This window comes from Molothrus aeneus, chromosome 2 (genome assembly GCF_037042795.1).
Source record: "Molothrus aeneus isolate 106 chromosome 2, BPBGC_Maene_1.0, whole genome shotgun sequence".
In the NCBI taxonomy this organism is placed as follows: domain Eukaryota; kingdom Metazoa; phylum Chordata; class Aves; order Passeriformes; family Icteridae; genus Molothrus; species Molothrus aeneus.
Genome location: NC_089647.1, coordinates 25,584,858 through 25,611,186, shown reverse-complemented (window position 1 = coordinate 25,611,186; position 26,329 = coordinate 25,584,858). Strand labels below are relative to the sequence as shown.

The 26,329-nt window shown below is 46.3% G+C and overlaps 2 protein-coding genes across 3 annotated transcripts in view; both read left to right on the top strand.

Moving 5' to 3' along the window:
- Positions 1-5,462, top strand: part of FSTL1 (follistatin like 1) — a 94,066-nt gene extending 88,604 nt beyond the window's left edge. For both annotated transcript variants that reach the window (XM_066572123.1, XM_066572122.1), the window contains exons 9-11: positions 74-184; positions 1,882-1,979; positions 2,239-5,462. In XM_066572123.1, the coding sequence (XP_066428220.1) occupies positions 74-184; positions 1,882-1,979; positions 2,239-2,283 (254 nt within the window). In that variant the 3' untranslated portion in view covers positions 2,284-5,462. The remainder of the gene's footprint in view (positions 1-73; positions 185-1,881; positions 1,980-2,238) is intronic.
- A 2,653-nt stretch (positions 5,463-8,115) lies between these two features.
- Positions 8,116-25,243, top strand: LRRC58 (leucine rich repeat containing 58). Its single transcript, XM_066572121.1, has 4 exons — positions 8,116-8,627; positions 17,789-17,917; positions 19,225-19,502; positions 20,951-25,243. The coding sequence occupies exons 1-4, from the start codon at positions 8,116-8,118 to the stop codon at positions 21,157-21,159; spliced, it is 1,128 nt and encodes a 375-aa protein (XP_066428218.1). The 3' UTR covers positions 21,160-25,243.
- The last annotated feature ends 1,086 nt before the right edge of the window (positions 25,244-26,329 follow it).

The window sequence follows — 26,329 nt, the reverse complement described above, 5'->3', positions numbered from 1 at the left end:
GCATCTCCAAAGTATGCTTCCTTTAGCCTGCTCGCTCTCTCACAAGCACTGCCTTTGTTTTGTGCCTCTTCAGAGTGTGCCCTGGAAGATGAGACCTACGAGGATGGAGCAGAGACCCAGGTGGAGTGCAACCGCTGCGTCTGCGCCTGCGGGAACTGGGTGTGCACCGCAATGACGTGCGAGGGTCCGTATGCTCCCCAGAAAGTTACTGGGTGTGGGTTTGGACAAAAGACTTCTCACTCTGTGTCCTTCCAAAGGCACCAGCTATCCAGGGTTCTTCTCTCTCCAGCTTTTCCTCAGCTTCTCCATGGCTGGTTTCTGCATAACCCTCACTTGTTCCATGTTAGTCAAACCCAAGCTGGTACTGTTCCAGAGGTCAGAAATTATGTAACTGGGCTTGGGGCAATGCTGATGGGGTTTGTAGTTTGGATTTGGTGTCATGAAAATTCAGCACTAAATCTTCCAGACTAGAGCTACTCTGCATCCTGCTGGTGCAAACCAAATAGGTCACTGGCTGCTACTGTATATGTAGGTGTGAGCAAGTCAGGATATGTGTCCATATCCTCACTGTATCTGCGTTTATGGAATTTGTAAAACAGGATCTAGGATCCTGTCTTGATCAAGAGGGGATATAGGAACCTTCATCCAATGCCAAGAAAGGACTCTAGCTTCTTGCCACAAAAACTGTAGAATAATGCTGATGAAGGGAGATGGTGCTACAGTAAGGGAGGGTTGTTCACTCCTCCTTTGGAAGGCCCTTAAACTTGCACAGCTACGGTACAATTGTGAGAGGTCGTGCAGTTGTGAACAACAGCTCTCTGTTTCACCTTCTCATACATAGTTCAGGGCCAGTGGAATGCCACCTTTATTCTGTGTTGGCAAATGTATGGGTTCTTCCCAAGGAGTCACATCCAACCTCCTAGCATGGTGCTGCGTTTCTCTGGCCTTCTCCCCTAGAAACCCAGCTCTTTTTATATCATTTTATATCCTTCCCTAGAAACCAGGCCCTTGCAGTGCTGTGTGGGACCTGCCAGGAGTACACTGGTTCAGATCTATAGTCAGTAGCTTGGGCAGAATAGAAGAGAGGGAAACAGCAGCAGTATGTACAGAGTTTTTCATGTTTATCTCATCTTCTGCAGCAGAGGCTTCAGGATCACCTCAGTTCAGACTTAGCTGTAGCAGCAGGAACTCACCTGAGAAAAGACAACTGTAGTATTAATAGAGCTGCCAGAGGAGCTGTGTGTAGGTGTCATAGATTAAGCAACAGAATGAGAGACACTTTCTGTTGCCTCCCCAGAAACAACCTTCAAAGTTGCTATGCAACACCTGTTCTTGCAGCCTACTTTGTTCCCTGCATCCATGACAGAAGCATGCAATGGGAAAACGATTCCTTGACTTTCTGCCCATGTCAGAGCAGCAGAGGAGTTAGAGGCTATTGTTAGAGGAATAATGAAACTGAAGAATCAGATCAAACACATCAGCAAGTTACATCTTCATTGAGCAAAATTACCTCTTCATTAGATATCAGTTATTGTACTTGGGTAGCACTGAGCTTCCATTTTTTCCCTACAAGAGGCCAAGATGTTTGAGCTAATTATAGGTGTTTCTTTTCAATAATATGCAGCCTCTTCTACATGGCTTTATTATCAGTCACATGGGAGGGAGAGACAGGGACAGATTGCACATCCAAGTTGTGAAGTCCCAGGCAGCCACAAGGCCTGTTCTCTTTCTAAGAAGCCAACCCATACCATCCTCCAGCGAAGGCTTCCCCTAAGCTTGAGGGATGCTGTGCCTGACCTGCCTCTCTTTGTTCTTCATGGTTCAACATCTGAAATTTGCATTCCCCATTTGTGAAACACTAAACTCCATTTCTGCTTCCAGGGAGGAATGAGAAGATGCCTGCTCAGAGACACCGACCTGATCAAGATTTGACTGAGGAGGAGATGGCCAGATACGTTCAGGAACTGCAGAAGCATCAGGTCAGCATGAAGCTGGGAAGGTCTGCTTGCACTGAGCCTCCCCTTGCCAGATGGGTTCCTTCTGTTTCTGTCACTTGGAGACTTCTAGAAGTAGAAGGGAGTAAGAGGTAGAAGGAGGAGCAGAGTAAATGTCTTGCCTGTGGGGACAAGATCAGGAGTGGGGCTTTCAGATACAAGCCAGTGTTGGATCAAAGACTTCAGAGCACTACCAATTCCTGTGTCATTGCAGAGCTTCACTTCTGTGCTCTCTTTTCTCTAGGAGACAGCTGAGAAGACCAAGAGAATGAGCACCAAGGAGATGTAAGGGGCCTCCACAGCGGAGGAGCCCAGGAGGATGGGCCCAACCTGCCATCCTGTCCTCCAGTGCTGATCTCAGTATGCACAAGTGTCTGCTACAGTTGCCCAGTCACAGATATTTACATGTATAGCGATGGGTTATTTGTTTTGTAATACACAAAGAATGGGGCCAGGAAAGGGGAGCAGAGCCCACCTGTTCAGGGAGCTTCATTGCTGGGACCTTGGAAGGCTGGGAGGGATTTACAGCAGCCTCTGGGGCCCTTCCCCAGAACAGACAGCTGCTCCCTCCAAAAGCTAACAGGGATTTCTTGTTCCTCTGGATCTGGGGAAAGGATGGAGGTCAATGCTGGATAGAAAAGGGGGTCTTCAGTCAATACAATTGTCAGCACCACCCTTGGCTGCAGAAATACAGGCCTGGCAGTTTTGTGGCTGAACACGTGTGCTGCAGGGCACCACTATCCAAGGACCTTACCCTTTGCTTCGAGCTCCTCAAAGCTGGTCAGCCTGGTGTGACAGCTGGGAGTCGTTGTGCCATGCTGGCATAAGTCCAGCACATTCCTCCTTGCTTTCCACCAGACTGTCCCCAGCAGCTCCTCCAGTACACTGTGGGCTCCAACACAACATGGTTCCTTTTGACCTCATCTCACTCTTACTCTCCCTGCCCCCTCCTTAGAGGTGCTATCATATTTTTTTCTTATCACATTCACATGCTGACTCCCCTTTTTTTTTGTTTCGGGTTTTTTATTATTTTATTTCCTATGGTAGTGATTCAGCTTTTGTATGTTTTGTAGCTCTAGATCTTTCAAGAAAACCCAGCGTGTGGGTTTTTGTTGTTGACAGTGCTGTAATGCCCATGCACAGTTTGTATTGCACTGTGCTCAGCTGCCACAAACACCACAGGCAAATTGTGAGCCTTGCACTACAGGGTATTTCCCAGCTGGGGGATAGCAGTGTCCCTCGTGGGAAGGAGAGACAGGGTTGGATGTAATTAGTTTCACCAGACACAGACTGCCACCGCAGCTCTCTAGCTCTCACTCTTGTAGCTAGCATTGACCATGTGCTCAAAGTCTGTGCTCGTGCCTCTCTAAATTGCTCAAAGCAGTCTAGAGACAGAGGGACCAGGCAATCCCATTAGTACAGTATCTTAAAAAGCTTAACTATATAGAAAACTGTTTAGTTGTGCTGTTGGCATCATCTTGGGCTTTTCATCTTCCTCTGGGGTGAGGCAGCAGTGTTATTCTTTGATTCCAGGTATGAGTTTGGAGTCAGGGCTGGAAGCCTCATTACTGACACATTTCTCAATGTCATTATCAGACCACCTTTGACCACTCTCACATTCCTTCGTGGGTCAGTTTCATCCCACATGTTTCTCAGAGCATTGGTCCTACATGTAAATGAAATGCTCTTTTGTTGATAGTCACCTCTGTAGCCTGAAGCTCAGCTGATTTTCTTATGCAGTTGTCAAATGTACTTCATGTACACCTGAACATCCATGTTCCCTTCATGCCTGTGCTGTGCTTCCCAAGCAGTTGCATGTGCCCTGATCCACTACTTGTGACTTCCATCTTTCTGTTTGTGAGCAACTTCAGCAGTTGTTGCTGTGTATCTTGCAGTCCCTATTGCTTGCTCAAGCAAAATTCCACTTGCATCTGCAAAAGCATGTCCAGTTTGAGTGAAGATCAGCAGGACTTGAGTCCCAACCTTCCCCTTCTTGCACAGTGCTTTCCTTGAAGAGGAGGAATAAACTGGTACCTAGAAGTATAGGAAAAAAAGAAAGCTTGGTCCCTCCTGTGCTCTTTCCCATGAGCCAGATGTGTTAAAGGCCGTCTGGTTGTTGTGGTGTGAAGCATCTTATTCCAATATCTGGTCTTTGGGCTGTTTTCCTGATGTGAAGCCAGAGGACTTCCATTAACTTTGACATTGTGCCACTTTTCCAGTGAGAGCTATAATGTACCCTGGCATTGAGGTTTTGGTATCATAAATACAGGAGACTGTTTTTTGGGGTTTTTTCTCATGAGGGCCTGGATTTGAGTAGCTGTCACCTGTGAAGGTGAGAGGAATGAGTCCATGTGAGCTGAGGGTAATGTGGACAATGCTATACTGGGACAGAATAATTGTGTTCTGGTGGCACTGGAAGAAGTGGTTGGTGAAATAGGAGCACCCATTAGACATAGGCTTGCTCCTTCCCAAGAGTATGAGCGAAAGGGCTTTATGTGCTGGATCTGGAGTCACAGGAACATTGTTAATAATGTTTTGCTTTATTCCAGCCCTGCTCTAAAAGGTAGTTAGTGCCTCCCAGATCACTTCCTTCCAGCTTGGGTTGTTAAAGTGCCTTAGAGAAAACACAACAGCTTGCCTTAAAGGCTTTCCCTGGGCAGGGATAACATCTTGTTCAGTCAGGAATATTTCCAACTGTGAAAACCTGTGCATGTGCAGGAAGGGGAGGCGAATGCACAGCTTCAGGGCTTCTGTAGGCTGCACTGTGATGTGTTCTCTGTCCCCTCCTGCCCGCTGTGGCTGTGCAGCCGTGTGGATGGGGGTGGCTGCTGGGGCAGCCAGAGATGTGTGCTGGCAGCTGAGGTTTACAGAGCTTGTTCTTGCACTGAGGGCGGAGGGATGGGCTGTGGTCTCCGGCAAGCAGAGCTCTCCAAGAAGCCATACAACAGATCCCAGGGTAGCCTAGGGCAGCAGCTGGGAGTGCAGCAACAGTGCCTCTGGAAAGGGCTGCTGCTGCCTCTGGAGCCTCTTCCTCCTTGTGCCCCCACGGAGGGACGTGGTGGAAAGTGGGGCCCCTTTTAAGGGCAGCAGTTCTCAAAGGGGACCAAAACATCTCAGCAGCCGAGACTGAGCAATGCTCAGGCTTCTGCAGGATGGTCACTCAGTAACCCCTGCAGGCTGCTGGGGAAGGAAGTGCTGAATTTCAGCCATTGCTCTCTGGGATGATTGCTGTACAGACTACAAGGGGCAGGGAAGGTGTTTTGTTTTGTTTTTCCCAAAAAACCAAATTTAGGCAACAAACAAAAAAGTCCCACTCCTCCCTCTATATTCCCTCCTGTACGTGTGTGAAATTTATCAGTATTCTGTAGGTTTCCTTAGTGCACTTATTTTACTTGATTTTGTAATTTTTTTGAAGCAGGGGGGTTTGGATATTACTGCCAAATAAATGAAACAAAATTTAAAAAATAACACTTGTTTGGTTTATTTTTCACAAGCCACACAACTTGTTTTCAAAAAAAAAATCTGTCTTTGCACATTCATATACAGATCTCAGTGTGTTGGACAAATATAAGACATGACTGTTTCTGTTTTATAGCTGGGGAATCAGGTGGAAAGAACCCATAGGCAAGCAAAAACAGTAACTAAAGGCCTTGAAAATGTGACTGAATGGTGAGATAGCCTTCAGTGGTGTTGTATGACAGGAGGAAGTGCCCTACTATTCATCTCCCCAGCAATGCCACTGCTGTGAGTGCTTCTGTGCAGATAATGGTCTGACAGAAGAGAAAGCTGCCTTGCTTTGTTCTACTTGGTGTGCTCCTTCCAAAGCTGTTTAAAAAAGAAAACCAAACAACTTACAAACATTGGCTCTTCCATGTTGTTTTTCACGCCAAATGGCCTCTTTAGCATGTACCAGCTGCTGCACATGCAGTCTTTTCTGTGGCATTCCCTGCCTGTTCACTGCTCAACTGCAAAGTGAGGCTGCTTTATTACTGCAATTTCTACTGTGAGGATTCCCCAGGATTTTAAGAAGAAATGAATGGAAGCAGCAGCCACAAATTTAGCTAGGTGGCACTACAAATATTTTGCCTTGTGCTCCATGCATATTTACTGAAGCAAAGTGGTTTTGAGGTGGGAGAGAGGAAAAGCAAAAATTCTGTTGCCCGCTGCTTGTAGAGGCCTGGGAAAAACTCTGACCTGTTTATGTTGCGCACATCTGAGTATTAAATTACTGCACTATAGTTACATACCCTTAATCACAATTCTCCAGTGCTGTTAAACTTGAGGTAGAGAAATAGGCTATTTAAGTGGTAGATCAAGAGACTGAACTGCATTTGTAAGGTATTTATTAACTTTAGCTCTGAAGACAGGAGCAGACTGATCTATAATAAGACTCAGTTCCTGAACCATGTTATAGGACACACCTTGAGGAGAACCAGGCTTAAAGCACTACAAAAGACAAGAGCAAAATCCAGATGACCTTACTCTTGTGCTTACGTAAACTGTCCTGGAACAGCACAGTGTTTGTAAAGTGGGGAAAATTATGTTGATAAGAAGTTAACAATACTTGTGAGGTGTCTGTTCTGCAGCTATCTCTGGGTTCACATCAGGACCTATACTTGTGAATCCACAGACTCTTGGAAAACAAATGAAAAGAGTCCAATGGAAATTGACCTGTTCATTCCTACCCACTGAGGCACACTTTCTTGAAGGCTGGACATAGCCCTGACAACCTCCTCGTCTCGGCAACAAGAGCTGTCATGTCAAAATAGTGTGGTGATAAAATCCAGATTTCATAAGAGCACCAAAGGAAGGACAAGTGGACTATAGGTTTCGTCCATAGTATTCTAGACACCTTTGAAATCAGCATTGTTGCTACTTCACACATTTTAAACTCTTGGCTGGTACCTGCAAACTGTGATTTTGTTTGTGTTTCTTTCAGTCTAAGATGACAGAGACTTGTGTACATGAAGTGTTTTGAGTAGGTGGGAGATTGCTATTCCCTTCTTTTTGGCTTCCCTATGCATCACAAGGAACCAAGTCTGTTTCTTAAGCCTGAACTTAGTCGAGGCAAAAGTTCCCTTGGGTTGTGAATCTTCTCATTGTTATCACACATGGCTGCTGCTTTTTCTTCTAGTTACTGACTACAGCGATGTCACCCTGTAGAGCAATGAACTGAAAGAGCAATGAACTGAAATCACCGATCCTGACCTGCCTGTTTGCGTATGTTGGTACAAGAGGGGTCAGCCCCATGTTGATCAGTGACCAGCGTCAGACAGCTTCGCCTGGCAGACTCGTGTGTGATGGATTAACTCTAGCCAATGCCCCCGCTCAAGGCCAAAGCTGTCTTTTCACATCCAGGCAAGGACACACACTGAGGTACTTCTGGCAGTGCCTCCCTTTTGGTGCTCCGCGGCAGCAGCTCACAGAACCACAGAGTGTTTTGGGTTGGAAGGGGCCTCAAAGATCGCTCAGTTCCAACCTCCCTGTTCTGCAGGGACAAAGCAGATCAACCCTTGGACAAAGGGTTGACACCCGCTGACCAGGGATGCTGGGCCGGGCTCCCCCACCAGCTGCCACAAAGGAGAGGCCATGGAGCACACGGGCTGAGGCAGCGCCTCTCCTTCGGGCTCCCAGGATGACCAAAAGGGCCACAGTAAAGGCTATGGTTTAATTTTACACTTAGCAGCTCTGGTGTCCCGAGCTCGGAGTAAAACATTTGGCAGGGAGGAGGTGGCATTTCCAGCCGGAGGTTCGGCATCAGCCCGGTAGGCCAGGCCACCGGGCGCAGAGTGCGGCCGCAGCCGGAGCGAGCAGCGGCACGGGATCAGCCACGACCGCCGGGCCGCCCCCGCCATGGGGCCGCCCCCGCCATGGGGCCGCCTCCCGCCCCGCCTGCGCGCCGTCCTCCCGTGCTCGTTTCGGGGCCGCCGAACGCTCCCCATCCCTCCGCCGCCCACCCGCAGGTGCCCCGCAACCTGCATAAGAACGCTCGCCTCGCTGTGGCCTCGGCCGGCGGCGCGCCCGGGATCGAGCATGACGCTGGGGGGGCGGCGGGGCTATGCAGGTTCCGGGGCGGGCCGGGGCGGCGTGACGCGAGGGGCCGTCGGTCAGTGCGGGCGGGATGGCGGCGGCTGGCGGGGACAGCCCCGAGCTGGAGCCGGGACCGGAGCTGGCGATGGAGCCGGAGTCGGAGCCCGAGCCGGAGCCCGAGCCCGAGCCTGAGCCGGCGCTGGCGGCGGAGCTGTCGGCGCGGCGCAGCGCGGAGGCGCGGCGGCTGGTGCTGTCGCCGCGGCGGCTGTCGGGCCCACTGCCCGCCGGGCTGTCGCAGTGGTTCCCGGCGCTGGAGGTGCTGGACGTGAGCGGGACGGGGCTGACGGAGATGGGCACGGAGCTGCTGTCCCTGCCGTGCCTCCACACCTTGCTGGCCAAGAACAACCGGCTTGGCGGGCCCGGGTCGCTGCCCAAGGGGCTGGAGCAGGCGCCGCTCGCCCGCTCCCTCCGCGTCCTCAACCTCAGCGGGAACCGCTTCTCCGAGGTGCCGCCCGCGCTGCTGCAGCTCCGCGGGCTGCGCAGCCTCAGCCTCGGCGGCAACCGGCTCCACGGCATCCCGCCCGACATCCAGGAGCTCCACAGGTGAGGGACGGGCCCCGCGGGAACAGGGACAGCCTCAGCAAGCCCGGCCGGGTTTCCTGCCACGCTCCCCCTCAGAGGGTCAGTTCTCTCCAGCCTCAGGTAGTCTCCAAGCACTGTTGCCGCTAACGTGGCTCTTGCTCTTCGTCATGTTGAGTTACCAAAACTCCAGGACGTTCTTTACCTCATCCACATACATATATATATAAGTATCTAAAGGGTGGGCATTGAGGATGAAGGCAGGCTCTTCTTGGTGGTGCCAAGCAGTAGGACAAGAGGCAGCAGGCAGAAAATGATGATGCACAGGAAGTTCCTCCTGAACATGAGGGAGAACTTTAATGTGGGGGTGACCAACCACTGGAACAGGTTGCCCAGGGTGGTTGTGGAGTCTCCCTCACTGAAGGCGTTCCAGTGGACACAGTTCTGTGCCGTGTGCTCTGGGGTAACCCTGCTTGAGTAGGGAGGCTGGAACAGATGACCTGTGGTCCCTTCCAGCCCAACCAATTCTCTGTATTCTTCAGGTGACGATGGGCCTTCTGAGCTCACAAACTGAGTGCCTCTTGGCACTGCCCTGGTGCAGGGCCGTTCTCCTGGTGATGGTGTGGTTGGTGTGGGTGTTGGCATGAGGAAGGCTCTCCATGGTTTTCCTCTCCAGCACATCTCTGGGTGACAGCGAGATAAACCCCATGTGTCCTGCAGCTCATGGCTGCACGATGGGTTGCTCAGGAGGATAAAGACATGTTTGTGGCTCATCAAACAGCAGGGCCTTTCTGCCCCTACAGCTGCAGTCCCACTGGGGGCTTGCTGTCATGGATGGGGTTTTGTGGTGTTTCTCTCAGCCTGTCGGCTTGTGTAGATCTGACAGACCCGAGGCGTGGAGCCCCAGGCTGTGCTAGGGTGCAGGGGTACTTCTGGCTCTGGGGCTGTGTCCGGCCACCGCAGGCTGGTCATACAGAAACTTGTGGCTGAATCACAGCAATTGGAACAGTGCTGGGCTGGGAAGAGGCCTTAGACAGCACAGGGTGTTGGCTGCCTGCATAGGCCTGGGCTGGCTACTCCTGAAGCCTGGTCTCCTCCTGGGCAAGCGGGATGCTTTTTCTGCCTTAAGTGACACAGGCACCTCAGTGTGTTCTGCCACATTCCCAAGCCCCAGGCTGGCCTCTGTGTGGGTCTCTGCTAAGACTTTGGATCTGACCTTTGTTTGCTCCAGCTCTTTGCCAAGGGACTTGCCAGAAGCAGCCTCTCTTATGCAAATTCCAGCACCCTTGACCCTAAATACCAGCAATCACTATGGTTCAGCAGAGCTGCATCCGGTGGAAGCACAGAATGTTTTGTGTGGAGTGATGTCTCCCATGGGTGTAGGTGGGACGTACCACAATTGCTTGAGTGCTGTTGGGGAAAGGATTTGTCTGCTGCAGTATAATACAATTGGGTTTGTAGCTTTTGTCCAGGTAGCATAACATGCACCTGTTATGGATTTGAAGCAATTCTGAGTTAAGCTCTCTGGGCTGAGAGATGCTATGAGACACTTTGAGTGATGGAGAATGCCCATATCCTTGGCAGAGTTATGATACATCCTGGGCTGGGGCTGTCACGAGGAAGAGGAAACTCAGCTTTTTTCTGTCTGGGAACAGATGCTTGAGGGATGAAAAAGGAAATGAGGCAAGGGATAGGAGGCCAGTAAAGGAGGGCAGCATGAGGACGATGATCCACATTGTCTCCATATCATGTCTGATAGCATCCAGGATGTAGCTGAGATCTGATAGTTGCTCCCACCTCTGAGTCAGAGGCTCCCTGCTGCTGTTTCTATGGTCTCTATGGGTTGTGGGTTTTTCTCTCTCTTTCCTTTTTTTTCCTCCAGAAAGCAAACTTCAGCCCTGCTTTTCTTCTGGGACATCCCCAGGAAGGTACTGGGCTGTGTAGCACCGCACACGATGCCCCGGCAGGCTGTGTCCTGTGCTCCACACTGCACCTCTGTCACTGCTTTGTTCCTCTGACCTGCCCTGAAGCAGGGCTCCTTGTTGTCCTGTCCTTCACCTTTTCTTGGACCAGTCATGCTGGAACCCCCAGCAGGAGAATTCAGAGGGAGCAAATGCAAACAAAGCTGTTGAACTCTGTGTTCATCATTGCAAAGTGATGTGTGGCGTTGAAAAGTTACACGCAGACGCAGCTTCTGTCTGCTGCCCACGTCACCACTGCTACCTCATTGAAGTTCTGCTAACATGTCAACAGAATGTAATTGAACTTTAGCTCAAGAGAGCAAATCTGTGCCCCGCCAGGACTGTAAGCTTCTTTTGCACTCTGCCATCAGTGATTTCTGCATCTGGGACTGTTTAAGTCATGAAAGGGAGCTGCCCGTGGCTTTGCCAGTGCTGGGAGAAAACAACACTTTTTAACGTGTTGTTCCTCCAGAGGGACTCCTGAATCTATTCATTGGGACCCAGATAACCAGTGACCCTTCCCAAAAACATAAGAAAGTCCATTCTGGAGAGAAACTGCTGCCAGACTCTGCTCCTACCTGTTGACAAGAGAGGTGTCCTCAGTGTGAGCGTGCTTATTATGGAAGTGGGTAAAATGAGCCTGAGCAAGGACAGAGCAGAGCCAGCTGTTACAGCACAGCAACACAGAGACCTCTGTTAGTTTCTGAGCTCTAGAAGTTGGAGGTGGGACCTGGTGTTGTGGCTTCTGTTAACCTCACAGCTCAATCTGCAAATGCCAGTCTTGCTGTTGCTGACAAGCCAAGACCTTGACCCTTTTTCCATGTGCAGTATCTCATAAAAAGAAATTTTTCTTTTATCTTAGGGGCTCTGAGATCACAGGGGAATGCAGGCAGCACTCTTACTGATCAAGTTCCTCTTGCTGCTACTAGAGTTCCTGAGACGAGCAGTTCTCCTCTTCCTGCGACCCTGGCAGCTTCCCATTTGCTCCAGTCACTGATTATAGAACAGACTGGAGTTGCAGAAATCCAGAAATGATTCTTGGATTTCCAGGGAATGTCTGAGCTGTGATGTGAGCTGTGATGAATTTTTTTTTTTAAATACTCTTGATAACTAAGCTTCATGTCTTTCCTCTGCACCCCATAGTTTTAGTTTTTGAAGGGACAGCATGTCAGTTTTAGTGAAGGCCAGGAATATAGCAGGTAAGGAGTCTGTGTATGTGGTAAAGTTGAAAGTATAAAAAGCTGATGGGTCTGAGCTGCCACAGGAGAAGGAACATGCTGGTGACTACGAATGCGAACGTCTTGCAACGGGAGGCGTGTGCCACGTGTTGTTACACACCAGGAAGATAATAAATCCACCACTTCACACAAGCTGTATTTGGGTCATTGTGTAGAAATTTCCTGGCATGTTCCTGGTGTCCTGGCAAGGTAATGAACTTGCTGATAAGAACCACAGCCAGTCCTGCTGCTGTTGTGTCCTGCTCCTTCTGACTTCAGCTATCTGCCCCATCCTTGCCCACACAAATGTTCTGTGTGCAGTGCAAGATCCTGCATGGAAAGTGAGTGCTGTGTTCCTGATTACTGGTTGTCTCCTAGGCTGTTGTGGAAGGACTACCAATATGCTTGGAAGCTTCCTTTGCGTGGCTTCATAAGTGTATGATCATGATGGCTCTGGTGATGGCAGTAGGATGATGCTGATCATAGCAAGCTGGCACCAAGGATGAATAACCTCTGCTTCATGTTTTCCATTAGGAAAATTCAGTGCTCTTTCATCATAGTTTCACTGTAAGCATTGAGTGTGACCAGCAGTAGCCTCATGTGTTTCTGAGAAATGTAGGTGTTGACCCTGCTGAGGGCTTTTCCTTGATCATGTTGAGGCCATGCCAGGTCCTTCTGTATGCCCAGCATCCCCAGTTCCTGTCAGCTGGTGTGTCAGTACAGTGCAAGACCTAAGTATTGGCTCTTGCTGTGAATTTAGGGTGAGGAATGCACCAGACATGTGAGAGCAGCCATCTTTGCATTGCGTTCCTGTTTGTTGCCAGATAAAATACAAGCTTAGCATAGGCAGCCACAAGTGTTATCTTCTCTGTAGTTCTCTGTGCTGACCTTGGTGTGTTTCCAGTGGGAGATGTTATGGTCAGTCACTCTCTCTCAGACTCAGTTCACAGCCCTCAGCAGCTCCTGAGCTGTGATCTGCAGAGAGATCCCATTGCACATTGGTTCTGCATATCCTCCCTCTGCTGATCCAACTGGGGATGCACAGTGGGGCAAAGTGTATTACAGCTGGTGAGTTACAAATGTGGCCATCTACTTGTGCCCATCCTGGCACAAAATTTGTCAAGCAAATCTGGTCAGACATAGCTCTGATCTTCATGGTGCAGCTGTGAGTTTTGGCTTAAAGTGTGCAAGATTTACCATGATCAGCATGCAGGACTGGGGAAATGTCCTGCAAGTGTCCTATAAAATGAATAATTCTCAAAGGCTTAGCGAAATGCAGCTGATACTTCGAGTCTCCCATGGGAATTTCGAGTTTAGTCATACTCTTCTGGTGAATACTCTCATGCTCTGTAGAGCACTGGGAGCAGGCAGAGCTTGGAAAAGACCCGTGCACGTTCCTTTCCTTCTTGCTGGTATTGCTCTAATAAAGCCTGGCTGTGCCAGGGCTGGGATCAAAGCCCTCAGACGCCCAACTGGATTCATGGAAGGTTTGTGTAAAGGCTTAGATGCATTGAAAACCAGAGCGTTTGCTTTCATTCGTGGGTAGCATTAAGCATGTTAGACAAGCGTATGCTTAAAGGGCGGCTGTTAGTGTGGGAAAAAGGGCAAGCAGAGCTTTGATAAAGATACAGCATTAGGAAATCTGCTTGCTGTCTCCCTTCTTCTTCCCCTCTTCAAACGTTTTGCAAATAGCGTTCAGACGACCGTTTGATCTTAAATTTGCGTGTCAGCAAAGGCTATGCAGTTCTCTCAGGAATTAGCAAATCGTAGAACAGGGTTAACAGGAGTGTACTGTGGGCTGCTTTGAAATTCCTCCCTTGCATGAGCCTCAAAACTGCCCTGGAAATTTCTTGCTAAAAACTTTATCTTAAAAAGACCTGGAGCTATTTCAGGCACCATTGTTGGTTTGGGTTTTTTTATATTACCTATTTAGATGCATCTCTTTGATGTCAGATGTTAAATTTTATCCGAAGAAGCATCTGTGGGGAAACAGGGTGGATTGAAAATTTGAGTATCTCCTATGCCTGAAGATATTTTCCCCTTGAAATATGACTATGGGAATGCTGTGTTAATTGATAGGTATAAAAAAATACCTCTAGTGCTCAGAGTGGCTCTTCTGTTTCCTGAATGTTTGGGGGCTTTTGGATTTGATTTGTGCTCTATGATGACCTGAAAACATCAAGGACACATTCAAGCAAGAAGGTGCAGTCTCTTTCCTGCCACCCCTTGAATTGATCATAGTTGTTTGAGCATTTCTCCACTCATTTCCTGGTAGGTAAAAGTATTTTCATTGCCACCCCTCAGCCCAGTGATGTGAAATATGCTGCTAGAGAGGAGCACCACATGATGGGCTGAGCGTGCTGGCTGTTCTTGGCAGCAATTAGGACGGGTTGTGCTGAGCAGGGGGCTGCTGGGTGTGAGGCTGAAAGGAACTCTGGCCTTTTATTAGTGTATTTGTCAACATTGCTAAAAGGCAGGAGAGAAAGTGTCAACCCTCATTAGTAACTCTGTCACATAGTTGTTGGGGGTTTTTTTCAGATTCTGTTGAGATTGATTTTGTTAGTGTTTGTCCCCTCTTGAAACTCATTCAGCCAAGCCTGTGTGGCAGGTTGGAAGTAAATCACTCATTCTAGCTTCAAAAATTGGAGCTTAGGTTCATTTGATGATAGTTGATCTCTGGCTTTTTGAAGATTCTGGAATTTTGAAAGTACAGAAAAAAATCCAGTTCTACCTCTGTGTACACATAAGCTCATAAGACCTTAGCTGATCGATCAAAATGACTGTACAGATTAATGATTGTCAGAAGGATTAGGTCTAAGTGTGAAAGGTTAGTTAGAAGCATTCACCTAGCTCAGTGCCATCCCTGCTGTGGTCCTCCTGCAAAAACCTGCGCTGAATGTTGTGGATTGCCTTACTGCAGGCTCTTGTGTGAAGAGGGCAGAACTGAGCAGTGCTTTTGCTTGTCTTAGCGAGCAGCAAACTGCCCTGCCCTGAGCAGGACAGCTCGAGAGCCAGCATCACCTTTGCCTCCAGATCCAGGTTTAGTATGAGTGTGACACGAGTATCAGGCCAGGAGCAGATGAGCTGGGAACAAACTGCATCCCAGTGCTGTGGTCAGTGCTCTCGATAAAAGGGTCACGCCTCTTGAAAATCCTTTCCTGTGTCATGGTTAACTTTGCTCAGACAATTCTTGACACTTCAGTTTGATGCAGAAATGGCTGTTGTTGATTCCTTCACCTTCATCAGCCTAGATCCTTCTTCCTAGCAAATGGTACTTAGAGGGATGGGAGTTACAGATTTTGTTTTCCCAATGAGCAGTATTTCAGTGGAAGCTATAAGAATATATTTCCTATGTTTTAAGTAAGTTTCTTTGTCCTTTCAAAACTTCCTCCCTGTGTTTTTTTCATAAATTACTCATCTAATTAATACCATAAGTTGATGTGGAAATTATGAATTTGCTGTACTACACTGGCCCCATGAGTTTTCAGTCTACTGACCCCAAAAAGGTGATTCAGAAGATGAGTGAAAAGAAAACATTTTTAAGAAGCATTTTGTTGCCAGTGAAGGAATTACCTTATTTAGTGGGTTTTTAGTTAGAGACAGTTTGTATTCTGATGTTAGGTCTTTATATCCTTCCTGGTATCACTGAGTGTTCTCATTACAGACTTTACAAATAACAGATTTGAAGCTGTAAGAAGTTTGTAGGCAGTGTTTTTGTATACTTAGTTTGTACAGTAGGCTGCTCTTGAAACATATGCATTTTATACCTTGAAATGAATTCCCAAAACATTTTTACTGGATAACTTGTGCCCTCTTCTCCTTCCCTGGTAGGAGGTGCCTACCTTTTTTTATGCCATGTCACTTTACTGGCATTAGTGTTCTCAAGCACAAAGGATGAGGAGTTAATTATTCACTTTTCCTAGGAAGTGCAAACTCATACACATCTAAACCTTGTTTAAATATTGAAATCCACATTGCTAGAATTCCCTTGCCCAACAGCTTTTGGTGTGAGCTCCAGCACTGTTACGGAGTTAGGAATTGTATGGAATTGTATACTCAGCAGTTAAGTCCCTAATGAGAGCCAAGCAGCCTAAATCCACCTCAGGAAATAATGGAGGTTTGGAGGAGGAATTTTGGTTAAAACTCAGGGCTTTGTTAGGGGATCAAAAATTAATTAAAAATAATCTCTCATTGACATGGTCTCTGCACAGCAGCCTTCCTCCTACCCCCTCAACATAAAAGTTGTTGGAGTAGAAGAGAGGTTAAGGTTACTTAGAAGCAATGGCAATTGGTGGTGGTTTTTCACTGTGCACTTTCTTTCACCTTCAGAGTAACCTCCAAACATGCTGTCCCGTTTGGTCTGTAGGTACTGCCTTCCATGTAATCAAATTCAGTTTAAGGCTTAATTTTCTGTCCACTTAGTCTGATTTCTATTATTTAGCTTGCCTTTGACATACTTGAAAAATATAAGGGAATCCAGGGAAAGCTGAGCCCTGGAAGCATCTCCTGGTGTGTTGCAAAGGTCTGTCATTCTGTCCTTGCTGCTGGGCAAGTGCATTTGTGCTGCAGTAGTGGCCTCTGTAGCCCAAGCAGATGCTGTCATTGGATCTCTGGGTTTCAAGTTTCTTGCAAGAACTGAGTGAAATAGACTCACCCTGCTGTTCTCCTGCTCCATCCCAAGGGAAGTCTCGGGGGGAGCTCCACATATGCTGTGGCACAGAGTTTCAGGGCTCAGACCTTGTCTGAGTGGCCACCATGTCCTTTGGGTGCTCTGTTCCTGTGTTTCTGTGCCAGTTGTATCCATAGCATTTCTCAGTTGCTGGGGTGAGGTGAAGGTGTCTCCTACTCCAAGGAAGTTATAACCTATACTTAAAGAAAGGCAGATGGAGCCTGGATGAGTTCACTTTCCCTGGCGTGTGGGCAATGCTTGCTGGATCAGAGAAGGCCAAGGTGCTTTGTAGTTAGGCAGCCTGAGCGTGTACTGGAGATACTGAACCAGGACTATGCAATCCACCTTTTTCAAACATGGGAGAAAATCTTGGCTGGACTGTGGTTAGCAAGATGTACCCAAACTGAGCCTGCCTTTGCTCCTCTTTCAGACATCTGAGAACATGTAAAGAAAGCTACTTGAGTCTGTGGAATGGGGACTTTAAGCTATTATGTCAAAGAGAAATGCTTGCCAATTTTTCTTCCTAGAAGGGCAGAGATGCACAGCACATACTGGCTACTCCTGGCAGAAGGGATTTAGTGCCTCTCTCTGTTCCTGTGTCCCATCCACTGAGTTTTCACAGGACATCCAGTGATTCTTTTAGTTGGGCCCAAACTGCAGTGAAGCCCAGCTATGATTTCTGGTTTGGGCTTCATGACTTCAGAGTAGTGAAATCAATCTCTCTGAGAAATTGCGTGCGTGTACTTGTGTGACTTAGGTGCACTCGTGTGCTCTTGTGTGCTGTTGCAGCTGTGGTGTTGGTGTGTGAATTGTATCTAAGGGGGACTGGCTGCCTCTGACTAATGGTTCCAGTTAGTCACCGAGGAGTCAGATGATTCCACAAAGAGCAACTAGTGCTGGTGCAGGGCCAGGATTTCCAGGGAGAGACACTGCACTCGTGCTTCACTCTTGCTGGAGCTGAGAGCTCCCACTGGCTGCCACAGGATCTGTGGAGGTGCTGCAGAGCCTGTGTTTGCAGGCTGCACATCCTTGGAAATAGGAGCAGGAGCTTTGCATAAGGGATTGGTGTAGGAATACACAGTTGTCTGCTGCCTACCTGCAGGTGTAATGGTGACTGCAGGAGTTTGGAGGTAAAAATCTCAACACTATCTATTGTGAAACAGCAGCTCTCTTGTAATTTTGATGTGCAACTCAGCTTTTTTTCCTGCTCTCAGCAAATTTCTCATAGGTAGTCATCTGTCAGTTTCCTTTAAGAAATGCAGTAGCTGTGAAAACCCAGGTGTTAAAGGAAACTTGAAATTAATGAAACAATGCACTCTTTTCTCTTCTGTTTTTCAGTTTAGAGTTTCTATACCTTGGAGGGAATTTCATTACAGCAATTCCACCTGAATTAGCAAAACTGCCTTCTCTGAGGTATCTAGTTCTGTGTGACAACAAGATCCAGAGCATTCCACCTCAGCTGGCACAGTGAGTATTTACTGTCATCAGCCACCAGCTGTAATTAACTCCTTGAACTTTTACTTCTGTGCATGTGGATAAAAGTACCTGGGAGGACCTATTTGTCCTTCAGTTTGTTAATGTGACTGGATTTGAAAAAGAACATCCTTGGCATGGTGCACTGCAGGCAGATCATGAATATATGATCTGGAAAACTCAATGAAAGGGTTATGTTAAAAAACCATCACCAAGATTGCACCTTACAGTGAATTGATAGATTTCTATAGAGGACCCTGAAAAGTACCTGTGCAACTCAGAAAAATTAAATTGCTTCCTTAACAAGTAAGAATGGTACTCTTCTATTAGTAATGAATGCTGGGTGGGTTTTGCCTTTCACCCAAAACCTTTTTGTGTGTATTTTTGTCTTGTCTTGTCTTTGTATTTTTTGTCTCTATGTTCCCTTGACATTCCTTACCTTAGGATCTCAGAGTGTTTGTGTAATCCTATAGCATACTTCTAGTGGCTAGGCTACTGCTTTATCTGTTCATAATGGGAGGAAGAGGACACTGCAGTTCTGTATGTGTAGCTTGAGATGGGAGATGAAGATGGGAGGTATAGCTGTAACCCTAAAAACAATTGAATGGCAGCATGGAGTTCTCCAAGTTGGAATTTGATAGTGTAGTGGGATTATTCTTAAAGTACAATGTCTTGTAACTTTTACAAGTTTTGGAGCAGCCCTGGATCCTGTGCTGGAGCATTGCTTTGTGCTTTCAGAGAGGGGAAAGCCTCGTCCAAAAGTAAAATAATTGCTTGTCCCCTGTGCTGCTGCTGGCCTGGCCTGACCTCGTTCAGATCTGGTGGTATCAGCGTGAGGTGGTGCAGCCGCAAGCAATGAAAACACGGGGCTTTCCAGGGCTGGCTCCCTCCCAGCAGTCATCTTTAATGCATGAGACAGAGCAGGTGACTTATTCAGAGCACTGCATGGACTGTTCTTGATGCATGTGCTGGGTACAAGGAGACGTTATGTCCCCTGAAAGCACTCAGTTTGTACACTTTTGTTCTACCTTTTTTGGGGTGTGTGGGGAATACTGAGAGGGATAGCAGCGTGTTTAAGACTGTGTTTCTTTAGCAGGTATTCTGGTCCTGAGCTGAGTTTTCTAGTGCATTGTGTGTACTGGAGTAAGAACTGTTCTTTTAGCATGAATTTATGTTTTAAAGGGGGGGAAAACAAAGAAAAAGAAATTGGTGGGAGCTGGGAGAGTAATTAGGTCTGCTTAATGCAGCCGTGGGGCGATTTTGCTTGCACATCTTGACAGGGTATCCATCTCCATCCTTAGGCTGCATTCCCTGCGTTCCCTTAGCCTGCACAATAACCTGCTGACTTACCTTCCCCGAGAGATCCTTAACCTGGTTCACCTGGACGAGCTGAGCTTGCGTGGGAACCCGCTGGTGGTGCGCTTTGTGCGCGACCTGACCTACAACCCCCCGAGCCTGCAGGAGCTGGCTGGGCGCACCATTAAAACTCGCAACGTTCCCTATGCTCCCAGCGACCTCCCAGAGAGCCTTGTCCGCTACCTGAGCTTGGCCAGCAACTGCCCCAATCCTAAATGTGGGGGTAAGTTCACTTCACAGCTCTGCTTCCTGCTCTTGCCTTATGGTTTCCTTTCCCTCTGACTTGCCCTGACTTTAAAGCTCACTCAGGTTCAAAGTGTTACTCACTGCAGTCACATTTTTGCTGTATTTCCCTGGCTCCAGGTCTGCTGGAAACTTGTCTTTAAGGAGCTTTGTTCACTTAGGAACAGTATTCAGAGTTGCAGTGCTGGTTTAGTGTATTTGCATGGGAATGTAAGACAGCACTTCTGTCAGAGTCTTTGTAGCTCATCCCAGCGCTCCACTGTGGTTTTATGATTGGAAGTTTCCGATCCACTTGCCCTGAAATAGCTCAGAGCAAGTGATGGACAGCAGAAGTTTTGCACACACTCTTGCTGAATGGTGAGCATCATTTCTGGGTGGAAGAGAGGAGAGTGGCTCTAGTGCTTAGCACTTACCAACAGCAACTCTAGCTTGGGACCACTAGCCTGCATTTCTTGGAAGGAGAGGACTTCATAAAACAGCCTGGAATACTTGGGCTTAATCTGGCTCTAAAGTCATAATCTTTAACCAGAGAAAATGATCTGCACATTTAACATTTAGAAGATTAAGGGGAAAAAAATCATTAATTAGTATTTTACCCTGCAGCTATAATGCAAGCTGTTATCTTCTTACAGGACAATATCAAAGCATGCTCCATAAGCAAAGATGGAAGGGCTGGGACTTATATCGGGAGGGAAAGAAAAGTTTCTTTTTTTAAGAGTTCCGCACAGCTTGGATAACAGCGCTTTTGTGCTTTTTCACTGTGCCATATGAACTTGCTCAGTACTGCAGCATTGCTCTAGCACTGCAGGAGAAAAGTTTTCTCCTGACCAGCTAGGACTTTAAACACTGCTGGAAACTTCTGAAAATGTCAGCGTCTAAAATCACTTGCTGTGACAGGAAGAGAACATAATTGTGCGTTACAGCAAGACTGTTGCCATGGAAAGTAGCATCCAAGCTCAGCATGGTGGCTTCACTCAAGCAGAAGAAAAGTAGAGCTGTGAAGGTCTATTTGTGAATGCATTTTTACTAGCTGGTAGAAGAGGTTTTACAAGTTTGAAAGTAGAGTGCATTAATTCACTTGACGTTTAAGAAGTTTGCAAGTTCCCAGCCTGAGTTTTCTCCCTAATGGTTAGAAGAAATTGCTGCGTTATTTGGACGTAACTACCCTGTGTCTTTATGTGAAGAGTGTGCTGTTCTGAGTCACCTACCAAATACAGTTTTACAGGAATTTTTTACTAAGAAAAGAAATTTCACATTTTCAGAGGTATCCTGGTTCCTTCCCTTCCACCAGTATCCCTTGTGCTCCGACATACAATGCAGTGCAGTGCCAGTGAAATCCTAACTGAAGGCGGCATATACTCCAGGCAGAAGAGCCCTGCGGAGTTTGGGCACAGGGTCTCATGTCTTTCTGTTCCCTCTCCCTCACAGGTGTGTACTTTGACAGCTGCGTCAGACAGATCAAGTTCGTTGACTTCTGTGGGAAGTATCGGCTCCCGCTGATGCACTACCTGTGCTCCCCAGAGTGCTCCTCTCCCTACAGCTCTGCCTCCCAGAGCTCCACTTCCCAGAGCGAGTCTGACTCTGAGGATGAGGCCAGCGTCGCCGCGCACAGGATGCAGAAAGTCCTTCTGGGATAACGGGCAGCCGCGGGGGAAGACGGGAAGGAAAATGGATTTGCAAAGCAATAATGGAATGGTGAAGCGTGAGCCACCGGCCTGAAGGGCTCATGAGAAATTGTCCTCAAGTCCATGCAGGGACAGAACATCTTAGCAAGCCTGGACTTGCTTGGTGCAGTGCTGCTTAGGAGATCTAACTCAGTAGCATGCTGCCTGTAGGTTGCCTGGGGTTGTTAGAAATGTCTCCTGGCTGGGAGGCACCCCCCTTCCTCAGATGGGCTGGGAGAGGGATTTGTTCTCACTGGCGGATTCAGAAGGATTTTAATATATGAAACTTGACTGGACTTCAGTCATCCTGCAGAGCAAAGGAGACTGTCCAGATCCTTTAACACTGTGGTAAATCAGAAACAGGCTAATGATGCCATGTGAGTATGTATGGACCCCAGTGTTTTATATAGCAATTTGATTCCTTTCTGTCTCCTTTGATCTCAGTTACAGATTTTACACTCATCCACTAAAAATGAAAGTTGAATTTTTTTTATTCAGGACTAGATTTTTCCAAACTCTGGTTATTCTTCCTTTGCCTAGAGGTGTAGGGTTTCTGTACTGTTACAGATGTTATAGCCATCATAGAACTGAGCCACCTTTTTTCTCCCTTGTGATGCTGAGCTGCTCTTAGTGTCTCTTCTTTTAACAATATTTGTTATTTTTCTTCCTTCTCCCTCTTCCCATTACACCTGAAGTGTTGCTGTCTTTATGGTGCCTTCAGAAAACAGACAAGTTGTTCTGTTATAATTGGTATTACTTCAGACTTGAGGCCTGTGCAAGGGACCAGATGTGATGGTCTGTATCATACTTTTGAGTCTCAGCTTATTGGAACAAATCTGCTTTTATAGCTGTGAACTTAGGAAAGTTCTCAATTGACATTTTTTGTTTATAAACAGCCACATTTCCCCACAGTTTGCTCTGCTGTGCTTGGTAGAGTTACTTTCCATCTTTAAGGTCATGGGCCTAAGGTACATAGCAGCTCAGTGAATTGAAACACCCAGAGAAGGGCTGTGGAGAATGTCTTTTTTTCCTGATTCCTAACAGGAGAGCAGAAACTGGTAGGGAGGCTAAGGCATGTTATCTGAGCTTCTTGCACAAGGTGCTTTTGAAATGTCTTCCTTATTTGTTTGCATTTGCTCTCGTGGCAATAGTTTTGGCAGTCTTTTGATGGTTCAAATAATACACTCAGTTATCTTAAATTATGTTTAAGGGAAAGCTGCAGAAAATAGCTTAGAATTTTTAAGCATCAAGAAATATCTTATAAAATTAATATTACCATTTGACAGTTATCTGTAAATCTACTTTATGAGGCTGTTGTGTGATTCACTCAGTGAGAGCTGCCCCTTCATTAATATTTCATGGTAGACAGTCCTTTTGATGCAGTTTCTGATAGAGCAAATCCAACTGTGCCTTTGAATGCATGAACAGAGCAAAACCATCATGTTAAGAAGCTGAAATAAACAAGAAAAACTTTCTAAACCCACTTTGGCCCTAAAGGATAGTTTAAAAACCTGTGCTTCTCTCCTGCATTCAGAAAACACATATACCTTTTGAACATCTTATGGCAGCTCTGTGTTAATGGTCCTGTTTAATTATGTTTGACACTTTATGTATTAAAGCACTTTGATAATTCTGCTCTTTATAACTAGCTTTAGTGATTTTTTTTTTAAATTAGACTACAATTTTTGCTTTCATGTGACCTGAAGAACATGGTCTGTGAAACTTTGTATCTTCCATTTTGTCTTGGTGTGCAAGTTAAATTTCTTGCCTTGCATTTCCTTGACAGAACTCTTTATTTCCCCAGTTTCCCTTGGAAAGAACTGGAATTTGAAATTAATCTGATAGTAAAAGAGTACCCTGTCCATTGTTAATCATTTCAACTTAGTTCCCACACACACGTGATTCCCTGTGTGCATTGATCCACAAGGAATTAATTGCATGTTCTCTGTGCCTTTCCAAGTATTTTTTTAAGTATATTTTTAAGACACAATGAGGTGTATGTGCCAAGCAACTGGATGTCACTTTAGCAGATTCTATGAGGTTTGCTTGGGAAGAAGAACCTATAGATTTTGAGACAAAACCAATTGCATGCTGTTAGTGAAATTGCAACCAGTGAGTGGCCTGTTTTGTTCATCTCCTCTTTCAGATACTTCTTGCTGTCCCAAGTGAACACAGGCACAGCAATGCTGATGACAGTAAGATGATTCCAAAGCCACAATTTTAACTTGCCTGCTGGTATAACCGTAGCAACCAACTGAGTGATCTAGAGCTTGACACTCCTGCCAGCAAAAGTGAGCCACACAAATTGAGATCTCAAGATCTTTTGAGCTCAGGGCCATGAGGTACCACCTTCATTTCTTGTCTTTAGCAGCAGCTGCCTTGAAGTCATGCATTTTTTCACTTCACAAAGCTAGATTTCATCAGAGTTCCTGCTTGCACAGTAGCACCTCTGTGTGTGATGAGTTCAGACCAGTGGTGGCTGGTTCTAACTTAGCTCAATGCTTAACTGCAGTATCTTTCCTAACTGAACAGCCATCCCACTTCTGCCCAAATATTATATGGTCTGTTAGGGTAGTCTTTGTTTTTTCACAGATTCTTCACTGTAGCCAGGTCAAAACTTGACAGCTTTATGCAGTTGATATCTATGCATTTTTAGACTTGATAAAATGTGTCTTAAAAAAATTTATATATATATTCCTGAATATAGCTACCAAGTTTTCTTTTTGCTGCTGGGCTTTAAAGTGCAATTCAAGTCAGAATTTAAAACAATCAAGAACTTGTATGAAAAACAAATTGTTGGTTGGTTGGGTTTGAGGTTTTTTCCCTCTGAGGTACCTTTTGAGAGGACTACGAATGCAGATATATACTGTAGTGCCTGACACATTGAACCCCTCTGAGTTGTTTTTCAGCAATTGTTCACCCCCAAAGACTTGAAAATGTACTGGGCAATAAAATAGGTGAGACACAACTTGAAAAGACACAGCTCGATAGGCACTAGTTTCTACCATCCCCTTCTCAGGGGCCCTGAGAAGTAGGCAGTGTTTTTGCCACTGTTTGTTTTCTGTCAGTTTTTAGCAGATTTCAGCTCCTGAAGATGCATCTTCAAGTAAAGTCTTCAGTCAGTGTTTTGGTATCAGTCCCCTTGTTGCTGCAGCAGCCCAGCATGACCAGCTTTTGAAGCTGTTCTTAAGCTGGGACACGAGTGCGTAAAGCAAAGTTGCTCATTCCTTCTTCCATGCAGGGCCTGGGGCCCTGCCTGCATTCATCTGCTGCCCCACCAAGCCTGTGCCAGGGAGAGCTGCTGGTGTGGTTCTGAATGCAGGTACTTGATGGGAACAGTGGGGTCATGTTAAAAAGAAGCAAAATACCAATTTGATGGGAAGCAACTTAGACAGTTGCCAATTCTTTTATATTTTTCTTTAATAAGAGGTGAGACCTGAGGAAGTCAGTAATGAATATTTAAACTTACTCTGAAGTGGCCAGATGCACTGTTTCATGGGCTTCTGTCCTGGTCATTTTAAGTCTTTGAAATCTTGAGTTGAATTATAATGGGAGTGGGGGGGAGGGAAGGGAGAACCAGCTCCTTTTTGTTCCTTACTCTTGTTGGCAATAATGAATGGAAGGAATTTAATCCAATGAAAGTAATGAAACTTAATCCTTGCAATGCATCTTTGTTGCCCAGTTCAAAGAACTATTTTAATGCATCTTATTCACACCCTGCCCTCCCTCCCCAACTGAAGACACTTCGAATAGACTGCTCCAGAGTGCACACTAATACAGCAGTAACTCTGTCTTGGAAACCTTTCTATTGATTATTTCACTTGCTTGCCTGACTAGAGAATTGATCATTTACTGACCAGAACACTAAGGGTAGAAAGGGTTCTCATCCAGCCCTCTTGTTGAATTTTTATCTAAGCATTTGTTTTAGGACATCTTAAAGTGCCTTACGATTTTAAAACTGTATTTTGCCTGAAACATATGAATGTAGACTCTCTCTAACAGTATTTCATTATAAGCTGTAAAACAAATTGCAAACACTAAACCTACAAAAATGTTATTTCTGCTGTTGTCTGTCCATTATTTCCCAACATCTCAGTCCTGGTGTTTCTGCAAGCAGAACTCTTGTAGGATTGGAAGCATTAAAATATATGTGGTTGGGGAGTGGGTGGGATTTGACCTGTGCTGTGTAAAACTAAGAGTAGGTGAGACTTCCAAAAGGACTGCTGAAAGTCCTGGCTCTTGGGGCCCACTTGTGAGAGAGCAGTGTGTGTGTTACAGAACCAGACCTTGTTTTACTTCTGGCAGAGTGTGGCAGAGATTTGCTCCACAATTCAAAGGCAGAAGTAACTCACAGACAGGATAATTACCCAAACAAGAACAGGTGACATCATGGTAGAGTTTTCCAACAATATTAAACAGTTTTAAACTTTTGAATTGTTTCCCTCTTAATATGCTAACCTTGAAACCTGTAAATGATTTTTGAATGCCAATTTTCTGATCGTGTTAACTGGCTAATGTGTTCCCATTTCTTGAGTAATCCCATGTTTCCTCCTACATCCTGAAGAGCTTTGTGATCTATTGCCAAAATGTTTTGGATCCTTCCATGCAATTACCAGTTGTCAGTGCAGAAATGCAGTGTATTGGAAAATGGGACAGTGGAAAACAAGAATGACTTGATATTAACTTCAGTGGGAACTATTTCAGAGATGGTTCAACTTCATATGTAGGGAAAAACCTCTCAAATTATGCAGCAGCTCCATTTTGAGTAACATAAAGTACAGAAGAGGGCAGTGACCTTGCAGGTCATAGCCAGGCTGAGAGTATCCTTATTTCTTTCTGTCAACTAATTTAAGGATACACTTTCCTTTGCCTTCTTAATGCCTACCTTATATATGGAAACAAAATCCTTGAAGTGATGATTCCTGACACGAGTTGCCCATTTTTTAGTCTTTAGGAGCAAATCTTGGCTCTTAGACCCTCTCCTCTGCCTTCAGCACTAAAACAGCAGGAAGAGTGCAGAGGAGATGTGACTAGATGGCTGAACCAGATGCTCAGAATGTCACACTGACATTTTAGGCTCATGCAGTTGTACAGATCTAAAGGGAGGTGTTATGTTGATGCATTGGAAGTGTGTCATCATAAA